This window comes from Thalassophryne amazonica, chromosome 8 (assembly GCF_902500255.1).
Source record: "Thalassophryne amazonica chromosome 8, fThaAma1.1, whole genome shotgun sequence".
In the NCBI taxonomy this organism is placed as follows: Eukaryota; Metazoa; Chordata; class Actinopteri; order Batrachoidiformes; family Batrachoididae; genus Thalassophryne; species Thalassophryne amazonica.
The window spans coordinates 94,512,567-94,535,920 of NC_047110.1; the positions used below are offsets into that span (position 1 = coordinate 94,512,567).

The 23,354-nt window shown below is 41.6% G+C and overlaps 1 protein-coding gene across 1 annotated transcript; it reads left to right on the forward strand.

Annotated features, from left to right (window-relative positions):
- Window positions 1-261: 261 nt before the first annotated feature.
- Window positions 262-23,189, forward strand: agbl2 (ATP/GTP binding protein-like 2). Its single transcript, XM_034177025.1, is given in 23 exon segments — window positions 262-386; window positions 10,581-10,685; window positions 11,029-11,202; window positions 11,541-11,648; window positions 12,608-12,755; window positions 12,873-13,128; window positions 14,325-14,723; window positions 14,974-15,116; window positions 16,147-16,296; window positions 16,583-16,719; window positions 16,827-16,868; window positions 16,871-16,926; window positions 17,138-17,250; window positions 17,834-17,912; window positions 19,327-19,419; window positions 19,526-19,618; window positions 19,699-19,797; window positions 19,972-20,068; window positions 21,109-21,225; window positions 21,319-21,352; window positions 21,465-21,679; window positions 21,755-21,896; window positions 22,074-23,189. Coding segments are annotated over 22 exon segments (2,835 nt in total). The 5' UTR covers window positions 262-386; window positions 10,581-10,648; the 3' UTR covers window positions 22,177-23,189.
- Window positions 23,190-23,354: the final 165 nt, after the last annotated feature.

Below are 23,354 nucleotides of genomic sequence, written 5' to 3' on the forward strand. Positions count from 1 at the left end.
GAAGAACCAACCTGGACTCAAACCCTGGTAGTTCTACAACAGAGACAGAGCTGCTGCCCTAAAACTGCATACCATAACCTATAATGTTACAGTTTAACCCTGTGGAAAAGTGATTGAAAATGATAAATTCGTGTCACATAGGCACTGTATATTCATGACAAATTACAAATGTTAGTCAAATTTTTGATTTCCCCCCCCCCCCAAAAAAAATCCAGTTTGCTGCTGTTTGATAAACCCCGCCCCCAAAATGCAGGCTCCGGACAACTGCCATCTCCATGGCAACCGCAGTGTTGCTGACTGAAACCAAACATTCCGTCTTGCTGTTCGAACTTGTGGCTTCAAGTTTTTTGTTGTTTGTTTTTTTGTGGTAAGGCACTGTGAGCAAGGTAAGTTTTTAATGTGCGTTATACTTACAGTATTGCTACAAAACGGCATGGCAGCACTAAATAAGCGAGCGTCAGTTAGCGTGGACAATAAGGTCTGGGAGCAACACGGACGAAGTTACAGTGATCTTTAAAGGGTTCATATCGTGCAGTTACAATTATCGTATTGTGTATTTACTTTATGGTTGGGGTTTAAACAGTTTCACAATTCTGTTTATACACGAATAAATACTTTGTAAGATAATGTAAAGCCATGAATATCTTTCAACATTTACGGCAACTGGTCGTGTTGGTCTTCAGGATGTTTTGCCACTCATCCAAGTGTCTTATTCAGTGTTAATACAAGATTGTGTGAGTCTGCTGTAAACCTAATCAGAATCTGTAGAAGAAAACATACTGGGCATTTGGAAAGACGGTGCTGCACTTTTTCCACTTTTTTTAATGTTACAGCCTTATGAATGGATGAAATTAATTTTCCCCTCAAGCTTCTACACACAATATGATTTTTTTTTTTTAATACTTTACAAATTTGTTAACATACATAAACATTTCTGCTGCTTTAAAGGTCCCAATGAGCACAGTGGCCTCCATCATCCATGTTTTTTAGCAGCATGAACTGGGAGACTATGATTGAGGGAAAGATGAATGCAGCAATGTACAGAGACATCCTGGATGTAAACCTGCTCCAGAGTGCTAAGACTAGGGTGACAGCTTGATGGGGAAAATAACCTTTTCTCAAACACAGAAAATCTCAGGTTTCCCCGTGAATCTGAGGTCAGTGCAAGATAGAATACACAGACAATAATAATTTGAATTAAGGTAAACCTACCAGGTTTATTAAAACAGCCAGAGCAGTTCAATCATCAAAAATCAATCATCTTTGCGCAAAAATGGGTTCAGAATGCATACACATCTTTTAGTAACGCCACAAAACCGATACCCACAGCAATGTGCAGCAAATGAACACTCTTCTTTTCAAACTCAGAGGTCTTATCCTTTCAGTCCAGAAATCTGTTTGTGAGGGGTATCCGGTCTCACATGCCCTTGGTCTGAGCGCAAAAGTATACTCCATGATAGAAATGGAACATTGTTATTAATCCTTAATCATCCAATGTTGTGATGGAAACTGATCTGATAATCATCCTGAGCACAGAGTTCACCAGTACATATGCCCTCACATTGTCTTCACGACAATGTGTAACGCATTAATTAATGTAGATTAGTGTTGAGGAATCACTCTCTTCAGCTTGTTGTACAACTCTGTTATGAGAGGAAAAGTCCACACGTTCAGTTCACAGCGACGTTATTGTATTCCTCCAGACACTCTCAAAGTTGGCTCAGATAAGAAAAAAACCAAGCCATTGTTTTCACTCTGGAAGCAAAACTCTTTCACACCGTCTGAGATCACTCACATTTTACAGAATACAGCAAGCAGCAATTAAATGTTGATGGGTTGTCTTGTATTGTAGTATTAGTATAATTTTTATGTTCACTTCATATTGATTAGTCACCTTGGTTTCAGTGATTACCTGCGTGACCTCAAGCATAAGGCTAGAGGTGTAGAACGCAAATGGCGTAGTTCAAAATTAGAAGTATTCCACCTTGCGTGGCGTGATGCTATCGTAGACTATAAGCATGCATTACTGGCTACAAACCGGACCTATTACTCTGATTTGATCAACAAAAACAAGCATAACTCAAAGTTCTTGTTCAACACGGTGGCAACACTTATTCATGGAACAACCACCTGTAGTTCGCTCTCATTTTAGAGCACAAGATTTCCTGGATTACTTTGAGAAGAAAATAGAAGACATTAGGTTAAACATATCCCAGCATGCCTCAACCCAGCTGCTATTGAGGTGGGCTCCATTACTGAGGTATTACCTAGATTTACAGAATTTGAGAGTATCTCTCTATAGGCATGCTGACGAAACTCGAACGTCAACAAAAAGCACAACCTGTCTATTTGATCCTATACCAACAAAACTATTTAAGGACCTGTGGCCCACTCTTGGGCCGACTGTGCTGGAAATTATTAATCTTTCTTTAACTTCTGGATCTGTTCTTAAATGTTTCAAATCTGCTGTGATTAAACCATTACTTAAGAAACCTAATCTTGACCCTAGTGTACTGAAAAACTATCGGCCGATATCAAATCTATCATTTTGCTCTAAAATTCTAGAAAAAGTAGTTTCATGGCAGCTCGTGGACTATCTTACTGAGAATAATCTCTTTGAGCCACTGCAGTCTGCTTTTAGAAAATATCATTCCACAGAGAGGTCTCTCACTAAAGTGGTGAATGATCTTCTGCTTGCAGTGGAATCAAACACCACTGTGGTTCGTGTGCTTGTTGTGTGTTGGGGGGGGGGGTTTGGCTGGACAAGGTTGGGTTGTTTTGTGTTTATTTTCCTTCCCAGGTGATTTGGGGCTGTTCTCTGAGGAAATGTACTGCAGAAGAGTCTCTCTCTTCTGTTACGATGATTGGCTGCACCTGTTGCATTCTCGTGCGGGTCTCTATCAGGACAATCCACGACACCTGTGATGTTCACGATGCAGATCTGAGGACTTCCAGCTGGTACCAATGTAGTGATGAAGACTACATTTAACCAGCAGTGAGTTGGATAAGATTGCCAGAGAATATGACCTTGTGACGACCGTGTGGGGACGCTGAGGGCCGTTTCAGAGTCTGACATCGCGCCTGTGAAGGAGGACGAGGGTGAGAGGCAAACGTTGTCGGCACACGACAGAGGTGAATATTCTGAAAAGTTTATCCGTGAATGGAAATTGGCGTTTATACGCAGCTATAAGTAATTATTGGTGGAAAGTGTTTGGTGTGCTCCTCACGGCAGTGGCGTGCGGATTAATGATCCTCCACTAGCTGTGAGCAGCAGCCTCTTGAACTAAGTTTGAAACCAGACCTAAACGTGTAGCTGATAAGTTTGCCTCTAAACAATATTTCATAGTAATAAGTGTTGAATAATCTCATCTCTGTTCCTCCTTCGCAGAGTACAGTCTGGGAAAGTCACCTGGGGGGGGGGGGGGGGGGGGGGGGGGCGGAACTCCTGAGTCCTGAACGTTCGGACTCCGACTGTTGAGACGCTGAGAGAGCGCGCCGCCTTTTCACCTCACCAGAACTCTAATTATTTAGTATTTCATGTATAGCACAAAGGGAGAAAAATAAATGTGTTTCTTTTTGGAACTGCTTCTGATTATTTCATGCTGGGTTCAGTCAGATACTGGACCGCTCCTCAATCCGCGTCTTATCCATAACAGTGCTGTTGGATCTCAGTGCTGCATTTGATACCGTGGATCATCATATTCACTTGATAGGCTGGAAATCATTTGGGTTTACTGGGAGTGCCCTTGCATGGTTGACGTCATACTTGACCAGTCATTATCACTGTGTCTGTACAGTAACACTACCTCTAACCTTAGTGACATGAAATTTGGGGTTCCATAGGGGTCCGTCTTAGGCCCCCTGCTTTTCTCCCTTTATATAGCACCCCTTGGGCACATATTGCGGTGTGTTGCGATTATCTTTCACTGCTATGCTGATGATACTCAGTTGTACATGCCGATAAACTGCTGGTAATCTCATCCATATAAATCCTTAGAAGATTGCCTTGCATCAGTGAGAAGCTGGATGTCTAGAAACCTCCTACTTTTAAACTCTGATAAGACTGAAATGATGGTCCAGTGAGACATTGGCATCAATTTGACCAGTTAACGCTTAGCCTAGGCTCGTGTGTCATACCTTGTGTGTGAACCTTGGGGTAATTTTTGATCCTACGTTGTCCTTTGGCCTCCACATTAGAAATATTACGAGGACTGCTTTCTTCCACTTAAGAAATATAGCAGAGATTCGTCCCATCCTGTCTATGGCTGATGCTGAGACCCTGATCCTACGTTGTCCTTTGGCCTCCACATTAGAAATATTACGAGGACTGCTTTCTTCCACGTAAGAAATATAGCAGAGATTCGTCCCATCCTGTCTATGGCTGATGCTGAGACCCTGATCCATGTGTTTATCTCTTCTTGATTTGATGAGTGCAATGTTTTATTTTCTGGTTTACCACAGTCTAGCATTAGGGCTCTCCAATTGGTTCAAAATGCTGCTGCCAGCCTTTTGACACAAAGCAGAAAGTTCGACCACATTACACCCATTTTGGCATCCCTTCACTGGCTTCCTGTCCCAGTGAGATCAGATTTTAAGGTTCTGCTACTAGTCTATAAAATTGTTCACAGACTGGCACCCTCCGTACGTAGCTGACCTAATTAAACCTTATGTACCAGCCCGGGCTTTGCATTCTCAGGGTGCAGGACTACTTTGTGTCCCTAGGGTGAATAAGAAGTCTACGGGTCATAGAGCTTTCTCTTATCATGCCCCTGATCTGTGGAATGATCTCCCTGCATCAGTAAAACAGTCAGATTCTCTGGAGGCTTTCAAGTCCAGACTTAAGACGCACTTATTTTCCCTTTCGTATGGCTAGCATACTGGCATAGTATAGTTCTACGCTTTTCACTCTTTTAATTCATTTTATTAGGAAAAGGAGCGTGCCGCGGCCTCAACTTTACCTAAATTCTGGGTCTTTTAGTGAAGCTCAGGGCTAGTGGCCAGCGATCACCTTAGTATTTCCTGTTTTTCTTGTTGTTTAATGCTGACAAATTATACTGTATTCTTGTCTTTCTGATGCTTGATTGTTTTTTTCTCCCTTGTTAAGGTGCAGCTCCATCCAGAGATCGGTGTGGTAATTGTGCTGGAGACCCTCCTGTCCTGTGCACCAACAGCTTTTCCTGTATATTCGTTTTGTGAATTGTTCTGTAATCTATGTCTGTAGCATTGCCCAAGCAGAGTGTCACCCCTGCTTGAGGTTTCTTCCTCAGAGGGAGTTTTTCCTTACCACTGTTGCTCTGGAGGTTTGTAATGTTAGACCTTACTTGTGTGAAGCGCCTTTGAATTTGAATTCAATCCAAAACAATAAATAAAAGTTACAGGAAAGGAATACAAGAAAACAATGTACATGGTGCCCAAAAGGTGTAGGCAGAAGCAACACTTATCAACGCCTACACCCACCTGTACAGTCAAATCAAGCCAAGCTATATGCCAGTTCATGCACGTTCACTTCCAACAAAGTCTGAACAGTAGCAGCTCATAACTACAGCTGAGGAAAGTCAGTATTTCACAACAGCTCCTATTTTGTACTAGTTACCACAGTACATATTCAATATTAAGAATTCTAATGAAGCAGATTCATCATACAACACAAACTCAACGTTTTTCATCGGATACATATCCGGAGAACACCATTCTGTTGGGTGGGCCGCCAGAAGAGGAGGTACTGCTGGCCCACCACCAGAGGGCGCCCTGCCTGAAGTGCGGGCTTCAGGCACGAGAGGGCGCTGCTGCCCCACAAGAGCGGCCGGGGTGACAGCTGTCACTCATCGGCTATGACAGCCGTCACCAATCATCTGCTCCTCACCCCTAATAAAAGCAGGACGACACCTCCACCACGTCGCCGAGATATCGTTCTACCAAGAAGGTAACGTTCTCAGCCTGAGTGTTATCACTACTAACGTTGTTTCAGTGAATACATTGTTGCAGCTGTTTTCCTGAGGAACCGGCGTATGCCGCGACTGCTTCGCTCTGCATCCCGCCAGTTAAGTGATTGACAGTAGCTACACGAGTGTGGATGAGAGGTGGAGGTGGAATAACCACCATACTTATTACGGGGTGTACACACACCCACACCTGACTGTTTTTGCTCTTCGCCAGCAGTACCAGATCCGACACGCGGAGACGGTGGCCACCTGGGGACTCAGAACTTGGCGGCTCCAGTATTCTCCTGGTTCGGTGGCGGAGGAAATCGTGTGGTTCCGGTTCTTCTCCAGACGGACGTCTCCTATCGTCGAGCCTGCCCACACGACACCTTGATTGATTGATTCTGTATTCGTTCTATAATCTGCTGTGTGTAGTTGTGGCATTCACAACAGTAAGTGTTCATATTTGACTTCTTCTATTGTCCGTTCATTTGCGCCCCCTGTTGTGGGTCCGTGTCACTACACTTTCACAACACATTCCTTTGTATAAATATTTGAACCGGTTGATATTTGGACATTGAGTTTCTCGGGTAGCTTGTTCCATTTTTGGGGGCCACAAATAGAGACACAGAAGCATTTCCTGGTTGTCCGAGTTCCAGCAATTTTAAAATGATACAAACCCCTTAAATGATATATTCCTTCTCTTTGCATAAAATATTCTTTAATTATAAATGGTAATTGCTTATTTTTTATTTTATACATCAATTGAACAGTCTTAAACGAAATCATGTCAGAGTTTTAAAATCTTCGATTTAATAAACAATGTGTTGTGTGTTGGGGGGGGGGGGGGGGGCTGGACAAGGTTGGGTTGTTTTGTGTTTATTTTCCTTCCCAGATGATTTGGGGCTGTTCTCTGAGGAAAATGTGCTGCAGAAGAGTCTCTCTCCTCTGTTACGATGATTGGCTGCACGTCTAGACGATCGGATTAAGGAGCGTGGACGAGAGAGATTGCGAGCGTCCGAGTGGGGTGTTTTGTCTCGGGGTTTTCCCCGACATAAGTCAGGACCGCCTCTTCTTCGTTCCTCTGAGACTCCTCCGACGGGACCTCTAGCTCCTCTAGTGGACGAGCCAATGCAACTTTGAAGGGTCAGAACAGCCATATTGCCCCGGTCAAATGAGCGTCAGGAGACAGCATCATAATATGGCTCCAGGTGTTTTATGGACATTTTTGTGGGATACAAATGGGAGTTTTTGTAAACCAGGTTTTGTGTATAGCACTTTAGGTAGTTCTGGTGGGGTGAACAGGCTGCTGGTCGGAGTTCGTTTGGACTCAGGTAAGCATGTATTTTTTTTTATTGTTTATATTTTTGTTAGCGGAATGGGTCATTTTATTTTGTTGGTTTTTATTTCCCTGTCCCCTAACCCCAGCCTCACACACTTCTGGCCGTTCGTCTTTGGTGTTGTGGGGTGGTGCAGGTTGGTTGGTGGGCATTCCCATGAGGACCTCTGCACCTGGGGGGGTCCAGGGCTCTTTTCTTAGATTTAGTTGTTTCCCAGTTCCTCTCCAGCCTCAGCGTGCCTCTGACCGTTCGCCATTGGCATTGCTGAGGTGTCGGGCAGTGGGGATATACTCTAGTCGGAGCGGTGGGACCGATCAGTGCCGTACGCCTTTTCCGCTGCCCACCCCTCCCGGTAGGCTGGAGTATAGTCGGGGGGTCGACACCGGCCATCTTGCCGGTTTTCCCCTGCCCTTGGGGGTGGAGCTGGGTTGCGTTTTTCCTATTGGCTTCTCCGGCTTAGTAGTCCTGTGCCGATTGCCACGACGTGTTTCCCGACGGACCTGGAGGGTCTTTTGGGGTGCTGGGGAGGTCAGTGGGGCTTTCTGTAGTTTTTGTTCGCTCCTGGGGTGGTTTTTGGAAATCCCTGGGGATTTGGGGTTTTTGTTTCCTCCTGTTTCCCCCCGGGGTTTGATGGGACGGTCCTCTGGGGGGGAGGTTGACTGTGGGGCCGACCGGCCGTGTTGGGCTGGGGTGGGGTTCCTGGGTTTTGGGGGTGTCTCCTGGGGTTTGATGGGACGGTCCTCTGGGGGACGTTAAGGCTCCCGTGTATGCCTGGGGATTCCTGGATGGCTCCTGCCGTGGTCGTTGCTCCTGGGGTTGACGACGATGTCCCCTGGGGGAAGTCGGGCTCCACATGTTGGGGGAGGGCGTTGTTTGTTTTTTCCTTTGCCCTGTGTTCTACTGTGTTGGGGGGTTTTTGTTGGGGGTTTTGGATTTGTGTGTTTTTTGTTCCTCCCCAGGGTTTGATGGGACGGTCCTCTGGGGGGGGTGTTGGGTTGGGTATTGTGTTTTTCTTTTGTGTTTACCCCGGTGTGCTTCCCTGGGCTATGTTTGTGGTACTCTCTGGGGGGGATGCTGGGGCCTTTTTTTTTGTTGTTGTGTTTTGTTTTTGTGTTTGGGGTTGTTTCGGGATGTTTTTTTTTTTGTTTTGATGCCGGCCAGCCTTTCTACCGCATCTCCCGGCTCTGCTGCCTGCTGTGATCTCTGCCCTCCTCCTGCTTTGGCCTTTGATGTGTGGGGTTGTTTTTGGGTCTGGTTTGTACGGTCGCCGGGAGGCTTCCCGTTGACGGGGGGGGGGGTACTGTTGTGTGTTAGGGGGGGGTTTGGCTGGACAAGGTTGGGTTGTTTTGTGTTTATTTTCCTTCCCAGATGATTTGGGGCTGTTCTCTGAGGAAAATGTGCTGCAGAAGAGTCTCTCTCCTCTGTTACGATGATTGGCTGCACCTGTTGCATTCTCGTGCGGCTCTCTATCAGGACAATCCACAACACCTGTGATGTTCACGTGCAGATCTGAGGACTTCCAGCTGGTACCAATGTAGTGATGAAGAACTACATTTAAACCAGCAGTGAGTTGGATAAGATTGCCGGAGAATACGACCTTGTGACAACCGTGTGGGGACGCTGAGGGCCGTTTCAGAGTCTGACATCGCGCCTGTGAAGGAGGACGAGGGTGAGAGACAAACGTCAGCACACGGCAGAGGTGAATATTCTGAAAAGTTTAAATTGGCGTCTTATACGCAGCTATAAGTAATTTGGTGGAAAGTGTTTGGCGTGCTCCTCACGGCAGTGGCGTGTGGATTAATGATCCTCCACTAAGCTGTGAGCAGAAGCCTCCTTGAATTAAGTTGGAATTCAGACCTAAACGTGTAGCTGATAAGTTTGCCTCCAAACAATATTTCGTAGTAATAGTGTTGAATAATCTCATCTCTGTTCCTCCTTCGCAGAGTACAGTTCTGGGAAAAAGTCACCTGGGGGGGGGGGTGTCGGCGGAACTCCTGAGTCCTGCACGTTCGGACTCCGACTGTTGAGACGCTGAGAGAGCGCGCCGCCTTTTCACCTCACCAGAACTTTAATTAGTATTTTATGTATAGCACAAAGGGGAGAAAAATAAATGTGTTTTCTTTTTGGAACTGCTTCTGATTATTTCATGCTGGGTTCAGTCAGATTCTGGACCGCTCCTCACTCCGCGTCTTATCCATAACACAATGGGTTAGTATGATCCCGATAGCATGCATTGTGAATTATTCTTAATGCCCGTTTTTGAAGGATGAATAATGGTTGCACTGTAGTTTTATTCTTATTACCCCAGACGTCAACGCAGTCACGTAAGGCGCAATCAATGTGCAATACAGAGTATGCAGTGATTTACCATCAAGAATGTGCTTTGCCCTATTTAATACTGCAATACTTTTTGCTACTTTCTTTTGAATATGTGGAATATGAGCTTTCCAGTTAATTGTATCATCGATGATCACACCTGACAACTTGTTCTCTTTGACACATATTATGTTTACCCCCTGTTTGTTTAACTGTATTTGTTCATCTTTTTTAGGATTTCCAAATCACATTATTTTAGTTTTTAACCAATATAATGACAATTTGTTCATATCAAACCAACTCTTCAACTTTATAATTTCAGATCCCAAATCAATTAATGTTGCAAATTATCTCCTGAACAAAACACAAATCACACCAGAGTTGCCTGGTGCAAAATAATAGTATTTTATGATTAAGGTAACACAAATTTTTTTTCCCCCCTGAAAAGTATGTTGCATAATTATATTTTCAGATTTGGGCATGAAAGTTATGGTATTAGTGCTTTTTATTCAGAGCTGCAAGTTTGTAGTGTGTGTGTTCTCTAACCTGCGAATGAGTTAGTTATTACATAGTGATAAAGTGATGGTTGAAACTCCTCTGCTCGGTTTTTCTTTTCTGAATTGAAATCTTGTGAATAAATATAGTCATGAAGTAAGACTTAATCTGTATATGTATATACTGTTTTTGACAATATTAGCTTTTAAAAATTATGTATCAGTCCATTATTGGATATAAAAATGCTTCTTGGAATCATGTTGCTATCTTGCTTCATTGTAATAAAATAGTCATTGTTCTGTTTCAGTTAAAAATGTTTTCAGTGCCTTATATTGTCTGTAGGGAGACTTTTACAAATGTGTCATAGCTGCCATTGGTATGAAAACTATGGATATCTTCTGGCATCCAAAACCATACTGTTACATGATGAATGGGTAGCTGTTGGCAGGTATTTATTACACATATTCTGACTCAGTTTGAAATTTGTGTGTCTCATTTTTCCATTTAGGATTAAAGACAACCTGAAAAGGGTGAAATTCATATTTGTACAAATCCGAGATCAGTGCCTCCAGCATAATGGCAGATGAGGAGGAATTAGCCAGGAGCAGGAGGTGTAAGACATTTCCACACAGACAACATTGCAACTCTCACATGTATTCTATATACTTTTGAACAAGTGTATGAATATGAAATTGGTACATATCAATGCAGTGAATGAACTCATGTCTGTGATGATAATGACGAAATTAACTGGGAATTAATTATCATCTCTTTGCTTTGTGAAGCAAATGCATTTGAAACATAACCTCCTTGGCAGAGGTTACAACTACTGTTTATGATAGGAAACAACAAGAGTCAGTCTGCTGTGATGTAAAGAAAACAGTCCATAGCTGTATTACCCATCAGTTCAGGAGTATGACAGGTTAATTTCATGTTTGATTTATGTTTCCATTTAGTTTCCACAAATCTGTGCCAGACTGTGCCGACCAGGCAGCTACTCCTAGATTTTAATGACGGCCGACCTATTTTGAGACTTGCAGCGCCTAAGGACCTGGTTAACTTCCCATCGATCTTTTTGCCCCGGTGGCCTATAGAGTGTGAGGTCATCAGTGACCATATTCATCACATAGGTAGGTTTAATTTTTTTATTTTATTCAGCCTTATATTACAAGACTCTTAATCTGAATTCTCTTATTCCACCCTGCTGTAAATGACTACCAGCCTTGGCAGTAGAACTAACCTGTAATTGACTGGCATCCTTCCAGAGAGACTTATAAACCCTCATCTGTTTAACACTATGACATCCAGGCATAAGAATGAGCATCAATGGGCCTCAGGGCCTATATAATAGCACTTTACAAAGATTTGTATGAATAGCATGTATTAAGCAACTAAACAATACAACAACCAAACTGGGATGTTTGGCTGGTGGTTGAAGGGACTTTGTTGTGATGTTGTTGTGTTACAGAATGGGACCCACCAGAGCCAGAACCCTTCTACCAGGTCACAGGGCATGAAAGTGCACCAATTCCAGTTGGACAGGAGCAAGGAAAACTGGTGTATTGCACTGAAAATGGTAATTTGGGGGGATTACCAACAGTTTACATAGCATGGCTGTGTAGAGTACTATGTCATCATGATGAGAACTGTATGTATACAGGAAGTCTTCATGGATCACAGACTGCAATCCCACACCTGATCTGAAATGCATAATTGTTGATACATAATTACTGTAACATTGTTGCTGCAAAAAAAAAAACGTTTTTTGTATTGTTTGTTGTTTTAAATGAAATCAGCTACGTGAACTGTTGAATGCAAGAAAATAATTGCTTGTTTTTTGGTTTAAATGATTAGTATTGTCATGAATTGAGAGTGTTTGCTCTTAAAATTTTGATTCACACCTAAATATCCTCAGATTCCTCCAATGCAGAGTCTCTTATTTTGAAAATTTGTTGATACACGTCAGATCTGGCGGGCCGTTTTATGGCACTGTTTGAGTCTGATCCAAATTTCTGGACTTTTGAAGACTTGTAGTGTAGATAAACTGTAATGGCAGGAACAAAATACTAGCAGTACTCAGTTCAAACCACAGGTTCTGAATCACCTAACAATGGATTTATGGGCTTGTTACTACAAACATTTGTATATTAGTGACAGAAAATCTGCCTTAGTACTGCTCTAAAATGGTTTAAACTGTGGAGATTCCACTAATTATGCTGCATTCATACATGTTCAGCGAGTTTAATCATCTATGGACTTACATACTTGTCTGCTTTCAGCATTTCTTCAGACATTAACAATTATCTAAAGTTGTCGTCCATTCGGCTGCTCCCATTTAGTTTGGGGTTGCCACAGTGGATATAGCCAGATCCGCATTGATATTTGGCACAAGTTTCACACCAGTTGCCCTTCCTTAATTATCTATCTAAAATATGTATGTACCTTATTACTCTGTTTTAATTTAAAATTTCCACTTAATTTTTGATTAATTTGGTATCTAATGTTCCACAATTTTCCTGTTGTCTTCACTCAAAGCCACTAAGCCTCTGTTTTTCACCCGCTCTCGTGTCGGGGGAAGCAAGGGCTGTATTAAGGCCACCAACCTCTGCGAAGAGGGGCACAAGGATGCGCTTGAGTTTGAGTCACGCTTTGAGAGTGGTAACCTTCTGAAGGCTGTGCAAGTGTGAGTGCCTGATCTCCTGATTTGTTGCTGCAGTGATCTGTCATTATTCTTCATGCTGTTAAATTATTATATCTTTGTTTTTAAATGCTGCTTGCATTTTTGTAATACTCTGCTCAGGGGGGACTATGACTATGAGCTTATGCTGCGCCCGGACCTGTATATGACAAAGCACACACAGTGGTTTTACTTCCGGGTCAGGAACATGAAAGCTGAAATGACTTACCGCTTCACAATTGTAAACCTAATGAAGAGCAGCAGCCTTTATTCTCAGGGCATAAGGCCGCTCCTCTATTCTGAGCGGGCTGCCAAGGAGAAAGGTGTTGGATGGCACCGCATCGGCTCCAACATCAAATACTACCGGAACAGCAATCAGGTATGTGGCCCTAGATACTCATTCATCAACTTTATATGTATGACTATATATTGTTGTAGCCACAGCCAAATGGTGCAAAGTGCACCTAATGGCTGTAACGAATGCTAATTGGCGTGCCTGCTAATTGTGGAGGGGGCGCTTTGTTGGAGCCACACCATCGGGCACACCCACTGGTGATAGCTGTAGTTAGAGATCAACCTGAATAGGAAAAGGGTCATTGGCAAACCTCTAAATCCTTTTTGGAAAACTGTGAAATTGGGCATGTTAGTACAGTTCCTTTTCATAAAAGTTGCTCAAAAAATTGGAGTTAACATGAAAGAGTCTGCATTCAGTTTAAGGTGAATTCTGCCAAATTAGCAAATTCATGACATTTAAAGAATATTTCCTAACCATTTTGCAAATGTGCTGATTTCTCCCAAACCTGATAAAACTTGATTCTTGTCAACATTGTAAGATAGAGGATATTGCTTTTTTAATGGAGTTGTAAATTCTGATGGCTGCCCTTCTAATTCTTAAACTATAATTCCATAAAAAAAAAAGTGTAAAAATTGTTATGGACCATCACATTGCCAGAATTACAAAACATAATATTTTAAAATTGTCCTTACAACTGTAGAAACACTCCCTGCATCAGAATACTCAGTATGTAGTAATGTCAATTAGGAACTTACTACCTAACCATTACTGTAGTACATACTAGAAGTAAGTGAGATGGTAGTATGGAGACAATCCAAACATACTATGCCATCGCCATCTTACCTGTCTTTTGACCTGGATGTTCATAGATGATGTGTAATTGTGTATGTGGCAAAATTTCTAGTTTGCAGTAGCAGACATTTTTAAACAGTTCCTGATAGTTACTAAATGTATATTTACATAATGCCATGCTCTGTCGACTTCACTACCATTTTGATGAATGTCCACTATCTTTTTTGAATGTTCCCACAAGGTTCTTCTTCGATTACCCTGCTAAAATTGGCTTGTTGGATAGCATAGTGCAGTCTGTTTGCACACTATAGAGGTAGTAGATCATCCAGGTACCATTCCAAGACTATGAAATGCATACTGAGTATGCATACTGAGATACTTTGCGGATTGTCAAGTACAACTTTTTGCTACTATATTAAAAAGCTAGTTTGAGTATTTGGATGTAGCCACAGTCTCTGTTTCACAGCCTCATCTGTATCTCTAATCAGAATACTATGGATGACAACAGAACCATCACTCTGTACTCCCTCACTTGGACTCTGCAGTTCCCTTATGAAGCGGACACCTGCTATTTGGCCCACTGCTACCCCTACACCTATTCCCACCTACAGCGCTATCTTAAGCACATTTCTTCCAACCCTGTTGTTTCTTCATACTGTAAAGTGCGAGTGCTTTGCCGCAGCCTTGCTGGGAATAATGTGTACGTATTGACAATAACGTCCCAGCAAGGATACTGGGCAGAGAGCAGAGCCAGGAAGGCTGTGGTTGTCACAGCTCGGGTGCACCCCGGAGAAACCAACAGCTCCTGGATGATGGAAGGATTGCTGGACTTTCTGCTTGGGGACTCGGATGATGCTCAACTGCTCAGAGACACTTTTGTTTTTAAGGTTAGGTGGCTCAAGCCCATAGTCCCATATGTACCTTGTTCCTGTGTTTGTTACATCATAAGACATTGTTACATTTAAATATGAGAGGGACGGTACATAATAAAAGACAAAAGTAGACAATTATGAATGTCAGAATATGTTGCTGTCCTGAAGTTTTTTTATTCTAATTCAGATGTTTTTTGACACAGTTAAACCAGTGTTGAATATTGACAGGAGTTGCAGCTTCAATATTTTCTGTTGTGGGCTGCAGGTGGTGCCAATGCTGAACCCAGATGGCGTGGTTGTGGGCAATTACCGTTGCTCTCTGGCTGGCAGGGACCTCAACAGGAATTATAGGACTATGTTCAAGGACTCATTTCCCTCTGTGTGGTACACACGTTACATGGTTGAAAGGTGAGACCAGGCGGATGTTTAGATACATACTGTACACATTATTCTGAGACAAATGATCAAAGGCTTTCATCACCCTGGTGAACAAATGCTGCCAAGGGGCTTTATAATAGTTAGATTTGATTTGGTTTTAATTTCATTTACCATCTTAATCACAAAAAACGGGTTTGAAGTTTACCTTTTCGTTTAACCTCTTAAACCCTAGAGTCGCCAAATGTGGGGACTTGCCCTGTTTTGGAACATTTGAACACTCATAACTAACCAATGCTGACACCAACATACACTTATTATGCATCAAAATGTCAAGCAAAGTCTCCTCTACAAAAGTATCCACTTCAATCACATATCAACTAACCACAGCTGAAACACCAAGCAAATAAAGACATAAATCGGAATTCATTTTTTGGGAAAAAAACTCATTTACTCCTACCAAGCATTATTTACTTTCAATTTTTTTGCATCACAACATCCCCTATGACCTGTCTTTTAGCTGATCCAAACTTTTGCATTTTTGACCTTGTACAAGCTGAGAAATGATGTATGGCTATGTGATTTAGTGAAATAGGCTCTAGGGCTTAAGAGGTTAAAAATTCCAGACTTTACTTTTTAGTGACTACTACTTGGGTTTCAATTAATGTATGAGGAATTCTCTCTTTCTTGTCTGCACTAGCAACTAGTATACAGTGGATAGGGGAGCAACCACTACTTGGCTACTGTATCAAAGTGGCGCTCCAACATGGTGGTCATGCACATGGAGTTGAACCAACTTTTCATGTTTTATAGACTACTGAATCAACAGGATGTTTCTCCGCCAAAGCAACTTTAGTTTGATTTCTGTTGAGAGTAGCTTTGATGAGTCCATTTTTTTCTGCTGTGAATTTCTATATGTCCAATAAAACTCAGCTTTTAAAGTTTTTAAACTGAACACATTCAGTATTTTCATGTACTCTTGCCACTCAATAATTTTCCATTGTTTAAGAGAGCGTAGCCACAATTTATTCTGCATTAATTCTGTTAACACTGTTTTGTCTAGGCTGATGGCCGAGATGGACGTGATTCTTTACTGTGACTTTCATGGCCACAATCGCAAAAATAACGTCTTTATGTATGGCTGTAACAAACAAGGAGAAGGCTCCCTAAAACTTCAAGCGAGAATCTTTCCTCTAATATGAGCAAAATGCTGATAATAGGTAAAGTCACAGTTTTGCATCTGCATCATCATCTGCATATTCTGAGTCCACCCCACTATAAATGGGTACCGGACTTGGCTGGGGTAGTAACCTGCATCACACTGGCGTTTCGTCCAGGGTGAGCTGTGCACGCTCACCAACTTAACACAACACTATCCGGAGATAAGCACCTCATCAGCGGGCCTCAGGGCCCATACAAGACATACTTGCAGTTGTGCACTATTTTTGGCTCAACCCGTCTGATACTCGTGTATACTCATCATTTCAACTGATTCTGACTCTTATACAGTTCTCCTTTAAGAACTGCAAATTCCGGGTGCAGAAAAGTAAAGAGGGAACAGGCCGAATTGTCATGTGGAGACTCGGCATCAGAAACAGCTACACCATTGAAGCTTCTTTTGGAGGATCCACATTGGGTGCGTTCAGACAATGCAGAAGTGGAACTTATTTATTTTTTTCTGTGTGTGTTTGTGTACACTTCCATGTCCTGTGTATGAGGATATATTTCCTGGTTGATTATTAGGTGACAGGACAGGAACACATTTTACTACTCGAGACCTGAAGTCCCTGGATTCTGTTTTTGTGACACCCTATTGGACTACTGTGATCCTGATTCAACTAAAGTGAGATAATGCAGTGTGTCATGTAGATTTTAGTTTATATAAAAACATTAATCACTTCAATAACAAAGAAAGCTATGTGTCACGTGGATAATTCCCATTAAGGCTTGAATTCCAGATATCGAGTCTTACAAAATACACAAATATTGTGTATTTTGTGTAGATGTTATCATTTCTTAACTTCTGTGTTTGTGTTTTTGTGCATTTGCACTAGACCACCTACTGTCTGATAGAACTGTCAGCTTTGCTGAAAAAGAAGATCAGAGGGAAGCTGGTCAGAGATTTGGACAAGAACCATAATTTCTCAGTGTCTGACCTGGAAACCAGGTGATAAAACTTTAAAGAAACAGTCATGGAAACTAGATATGTAAATGGTATTTGCAAGTATTTAAAAAAAAATCATCTTCTATACATTACCAGTCAAAAAAATTAGAAATACATTCTCATTCAATTGTGGATTAGTGGTTAGCACTGTTACTTCGCAAGAAGGTCATTGGATCACTTCCCACCTCTGGTCTTTTCTGTGTGGAGTTTGCATATTCTCTTCATGTTAGCATGGATTCCCTCCTGGTCCTCTGGCTCCCTCCCACTTCCAAAGACATGAAGGTTACCTGAATTGGTGACCCTAAATTGACTGTACGTGTGCATGCGTGCATGAACGCATTTGTCCATCTCTATATATGGCCCTGCAATAGACTGGCCCTATGACTGCTGGGATAGGCTCCAGCCCCCACATGACCCTTGACTGGAGTAAGTGGGTACAGAAAATGAATTAATGAATGTAGAAAACTGGGAAATATTAAATGTCTTTATATTCCTTTGTTCTGTTGTACAAATTCAGTGATAGTAAAAACTGTGAACTGTCGCATTTTCTCTCATTCAGCTTTAATGTGAATATTTCTCTTTACAGTACCAGTGGTTCAAATAGTACCGACTCTGATGGATTACCAGCACATTTAGTGTACCGCCAAGAACTTGTCCATTCAGAGGTAAGACTGGTCTAGAAGCATGCGCTTGTGTTCCGCATCACTGCATCCACCACACTACAGATCTGCATTGGATCCTGGATGGCAACCACACAGGCAGACAGCTGGTCCATCGCCACATATCAAAAGTATCACTATCTGCTTCAGACAGTTGCTGGGGTCCTTATCTCTGAGGAACCTGCTTGCTGGATCATGAAATGCACCACATTACCAAAAAGTTGGAACTGACATTTGCTCACGATAAAATAAGACTTTATTGATCTGACAATGGAGAAATTCACAATGCAAGTAACACTCCTCATCTCAGCCTCTCTGAGTAACCACTCATTTGACACAGTCATTCCAGTGGTAGCCAAGGATCAGTCAGAAAGTTATTGCCTTACATCACTGGTTTGCATCCAGGTGTCACAACCACACAGTGAGACAGGAAGCGCCATGACTCTAAAGACTTTGTTCTCCTGCAAAGGAATCAGCATTGTCTAAACACCTGTATCCAGCAGCCTCATGAGTCCGTAAGCTCTTCCCAGGCATCTCTTCATCTCAAAGGCTGAGGACCCAGAGATATAAATGTCACTGCTGAGATAAGTGAATGTCTCTGCAAGTTCAACACTTTCACTGCATACAGATACACTTCTGATGGCTGTATGCACAAAGTCATTGAAAGCCTGGGCCATAGTCTTGTTTCAGGACATTCAAAGACCCAGACACTCCATCTCCTCACTCAGCTCATCAATGACATCCACTGATTCTGCAAAGATAGCAGGGGAAGGTGACGGTGTAGATGTAATCTTGTCACCAGAGGATCATTGGTTTGATGGGCTGTTTGACAGGAAAATCACTGAGTTCCCTTGGGCAAAATCCTAAGATCCCAGTGTGCCAGTGAGTGCCTTGCACGGCAGCATGCTAACAATGGTGTGTGTGTGAATACGTGAATGTGAGGCATCATTGTAAAGCACTTTGTCCATCTGCATCAGATAGAAAATTGCTATATAAATGCAGTCCATTTATCACATTATCATTTGCAAAGTCAAGATCTTTAAACCTTTCTTCCCCAAAAAAGGTAGACTAATCCACTAGTTTACAAGGTATCGAATGGTGTAAGAGCCAGAACACATCTCAAATGAGCACAAGTATTCACTTCAAAGAAGTCAGAGACCGGCAACAAAGAACCTGTTACATTTTGAGGCTGAAATGCTATTATACATACAGTGTCAGGAATAACAAACCAAGCGATTGATTATGTTTGCTAAGAACATTGGTCATTTGGAGTTACTGTGGTTACTTATTACACTTTGGCAAATGTATGCGCTCTGATGAGTGTAGCTCTTAGACTAATGTCTCAGATTTACTGTAGGTTCGTTGATGCATTAGCTTCATACAGATCTGTGGGCTGACATGACGTTGCTGTGCTCCACAGCAAACTCCAGTGAAGAAAAAGAAATGCCTGAGGACCCGTGCAGACAGGAACAAGCTTCGACCTCAGAGAGCAAAGAAAATTGCACTGCTAAAGGTCCTCCATTGCAGCATGAACCATAATATGAGATACTAAATGACCTACAAATTAGGCTGTTCTATAATTTACTTTTCTAAACATGATCTGTTCATGTATGTTGCAGGAGTCCACCGTGCCCCATATGAATCCCATTAAAGGGAAAACTGCAGAGAGGACTGCAGGGAAAGATAGGAAACGATCGCAGGTATCAAATCAAGTAAGTGACTCCCATAAAGAGGTAAAAAGTGCTTGTTAAATAAGATTCATTGGCTGTTTCATTGTATTTGGTTCTTAAAGTTGAATAATCTGATGGGAAAAGCTGAGGTTCTTCCTCCCTCCACCCACCATGATGTGATCAGTCACAATGCCATGTGGCACAGCTGTAAGGCTGTCAAGGTAACAATAACTACAGATCTGTCTAATTTGATTTTTCATATGTACATATCCACACCAAAGCTTTGCCAGCTTTGTTGACAGATTACTGGCCTCTCATAATAACAATGTTTATAGAATGATGTCCTGAGAGTTTGGAAATTGTGACCGTCTTGTGACAAATCTGTTGTATTTTAGAATACGTGGTTTGACTTAAAGAAGCCCATGTGCCTGCATCAAGGGGCAAAAGCAAGTCCACACCTTGGCTCGTACATTGATGTGTCATCTGCAGCAGGTAGTGTTCTTTTAGGTGTCTTTTTAAAATGTTTTCATAACCTTGGTATCTTTGCTAATATTTATTTATTACAGTATTTCTTGTTAGGTTGTGTTGGAGCTATTTGGGAGAAGCTGAACATAACGTCGCTTATCCCAGCTTAAAACTAGTGTGTATGATTTAGTGTCATCTTGTGGTGATGCTGCAGATTGCATTACCCCATTCTTTGGTGATGACTCATTTTCCCTCACCTTTTCTGGTCATATGCAAAATGTATGATCTGCAGTTTCACAAAAATTAGGATTTCAAACTTGTTAGCCATGGTTGAGTAATTGTGTTCCTTTTGGGCTTCTATATTATCATGGCAGCATCCATGAGGGGGCCTGCTTCCATGTAGATATGAAGGGCTGATTCTAAGCTCATGAAAACACATGGATTTGTTGTTGCAGGTAATTTATACACAGATGTTTATGAATGCTGTTTTACATTTCTTCTAATAAACAGGCTACATCCTACATACTTTAGCTTTGTAGAAATTATAGTGTCCAAAATGGGGTGACAGCATTCATTTTGAGTAGAAAACCTGATGGCAGTAGCAAATGTTGTATGGTTATAAAATTTAAAAATATTGAAATAATAGTGAACAGGAATGGAACATAAGGCTTTTATCTGTGCAGGAAATGTGCTCGTGGCATAAAAAGGTGCCTCTTCACATAATAAATTGTAAATATCGATTTTCATGTGTCACTTAAATGCTTAGGGTCCCAACTCCTACCCTGCCAGGCAGACCTTTGGCCCATGGTTATCTCTGAAAAGTAACCATCTATCAGCCACACAGCCAGGTGTTGTGTCCTGTGTGTCCCCTTGAACTGGTGCAGTCATGTGATTTTAGTGAAACAAGCGCCAAACCACTGTTCTGTACTTCAGTTTGGTGCCACAAGCTCCAGTGCATCAGTGTTGTTCCTGTCAAAGTTGGCTTTTTCATGTCCTAATATTTGATCAAGATTAATTATTTAGCCATGAATATGTTAGGGAAAAGGGTGTTTTCCATGTCTTAACAGAAGCTTCAAGAATGGAGAGAACACAGCAGCTGCACATAATTCCCCTCCCTCAGACTCCGTCTGATTTCACAGATTTTACCTGGAGACAGTATCGCTGGTCCAGACAGTCGTCGAAAGGTTTGTTTTGCAGTTACAGTAGCACGAAACGTTTTCCAGCAATGTGTTTTCCACAAACTGTAAACGCAGCTGTAACTGCTTTGTTTTTGTCAGGAAGCCTTCCAACTGGCCTTACTGTGCCGAAAAGGTAAAATCACTTAATTTTTTTACCTTTTCTGCAAAGAATAATTATATCACACTGGAAACAGATTGAGTAGGAGTTCTTAAAAGTCTCTGCGTTTTGTTACTGTATGTTGAAGGTCTGTTTCCAGCATGCACACATACAAGGTGATTCCGGAGATCGCTCCAACAAAACTCCTGTTGGGTTCCGGCGAGTTCAGCAGTCAGCAGATTTATGCATACCGAAATCCTTCACATTTCTCAGATCGCTACTTCATGCCTGAGGCCTCCATCTCTCTCACTGACATGACCAAGAGCAAATGGGATCAGGAGTCAGACGAATATTTCGCAGAAGGTAATACTTTCATGTCCACACACCCAGTTAATACTATTAGTTCATAATGCAGCTCTTCTTGGTGTTTTTTTTTAGTGGGTCTGCTGTTACAGAGACATCTAACTGTGAGTAAACAGGACTGCAGAGGTCTAACACCTGACATCCCCCCAAGAGAACCTGGACCTGGTTGTAATTTCTTCATTCCTGTGCAGAGGCATGCAGTCCAAAGAAGACAAAGGTTAATTAATTTCTTTGGTAATTCACTGATCAGGCACCCTTTGACTGTCACACTGACATTAGCACACAAAGCTGGAATATTTTCACACTAATGTTAAAATGTTGACAGTATTTGTGCACTAAAGATTGACATTTTACAAATATAATGGCCAAAGCTCTTGTTTTTCAATTTTCCTAGACTTTACAAGGACACCTCAGAAAAGACAAAGGATGTGCATCTTTTACCTCATGTCCGTGCCTTCAGGCCTCTAAAGAACCAACCTTCAGCCTCTGCAGAGTAACATTCAGCGTCAGAAAACCGAGGCTGTACAGCGACACAGCAGCCAACCGTCAAAAGACCATTGTTGTGGGGCACAAGAATGATAATGACCAAAAAACTGACTCTACTAATGCATCAAAAATTTGATATGTTTTTCATGCTAGAACTATGATTACAGAACATAATGTACTACTTGTATTTGTATTTCTTCTACATGCTGCATTAACAACTGTAATCACTATGAAATGCCAGTGTTTACATACACTAAATTTATGGACAAAAACGGATTTCTTAATTTTAATACTATAAACTATTTACATCTATATAACATTTCATAGCCTCTTTCATTTTAGGTAAGTGATCCACTTAATAGTCGTTAAACTTTTGTGAACTATAGGAATCCTGATGAACACCATAAATTATGTTTAAAGAGGCATTCATCTTTTTGTATATACTATGTATGTATGTACGTACGAATGAAACCCTGGAAAGTCAGACAGAGAAAAGAAACTTCAAATTTGTCATACACATTACTTATAAATCAGGTAGACTGTCGAGGACCATCCACTTGTAAAATTAAAGGCATTCAAATTGACTCGTTCATGATGCAGTCATGTGCAGGACATAAAAATAATTTATTGGCATTTAAAATTCAAGGCACATTAATAATGAGACAACTGAACTTATCTAAATGGACACTGTTGAAATGAAGGCACAACATTTCAATATAATAAGTAAAAAAAACAACTTTGTAACAAAAGGTAATGACATGGCAACAAATGTCATTTTAAACAAACCATGTACTTCAAATTATAAACCAAAATGGATGCGTTCTGTTCATTTATAGGTTCAGAGTTGGACGTGTTCTCTGTAACTTGCATATACTGCAGCTTTTTTTTCCACATTTGTTTGTAGTGTCTAAGTACTACTGCACAAACAGTTTTGTTTAATTAGTTTAAATTTGAAAATTAGATTTGTACCTGGGTAATTCTGCTGACACGTTTTTAAAAAGTATGAAAATCCTACTCAAATTTATGGGGTTTCTAAACCATTGTACTGTATATGGAATGTAAGTTTCATTCAAAGTTGGCTTTTTGTTTTCTCTTGATGTATGTCAGTTTATAATATGCCACTTTGTTGTATTGCCTCATCAGGCTTGACCATATTTTCAATAAAGATTTCAACCTTTAACTCTGCTGC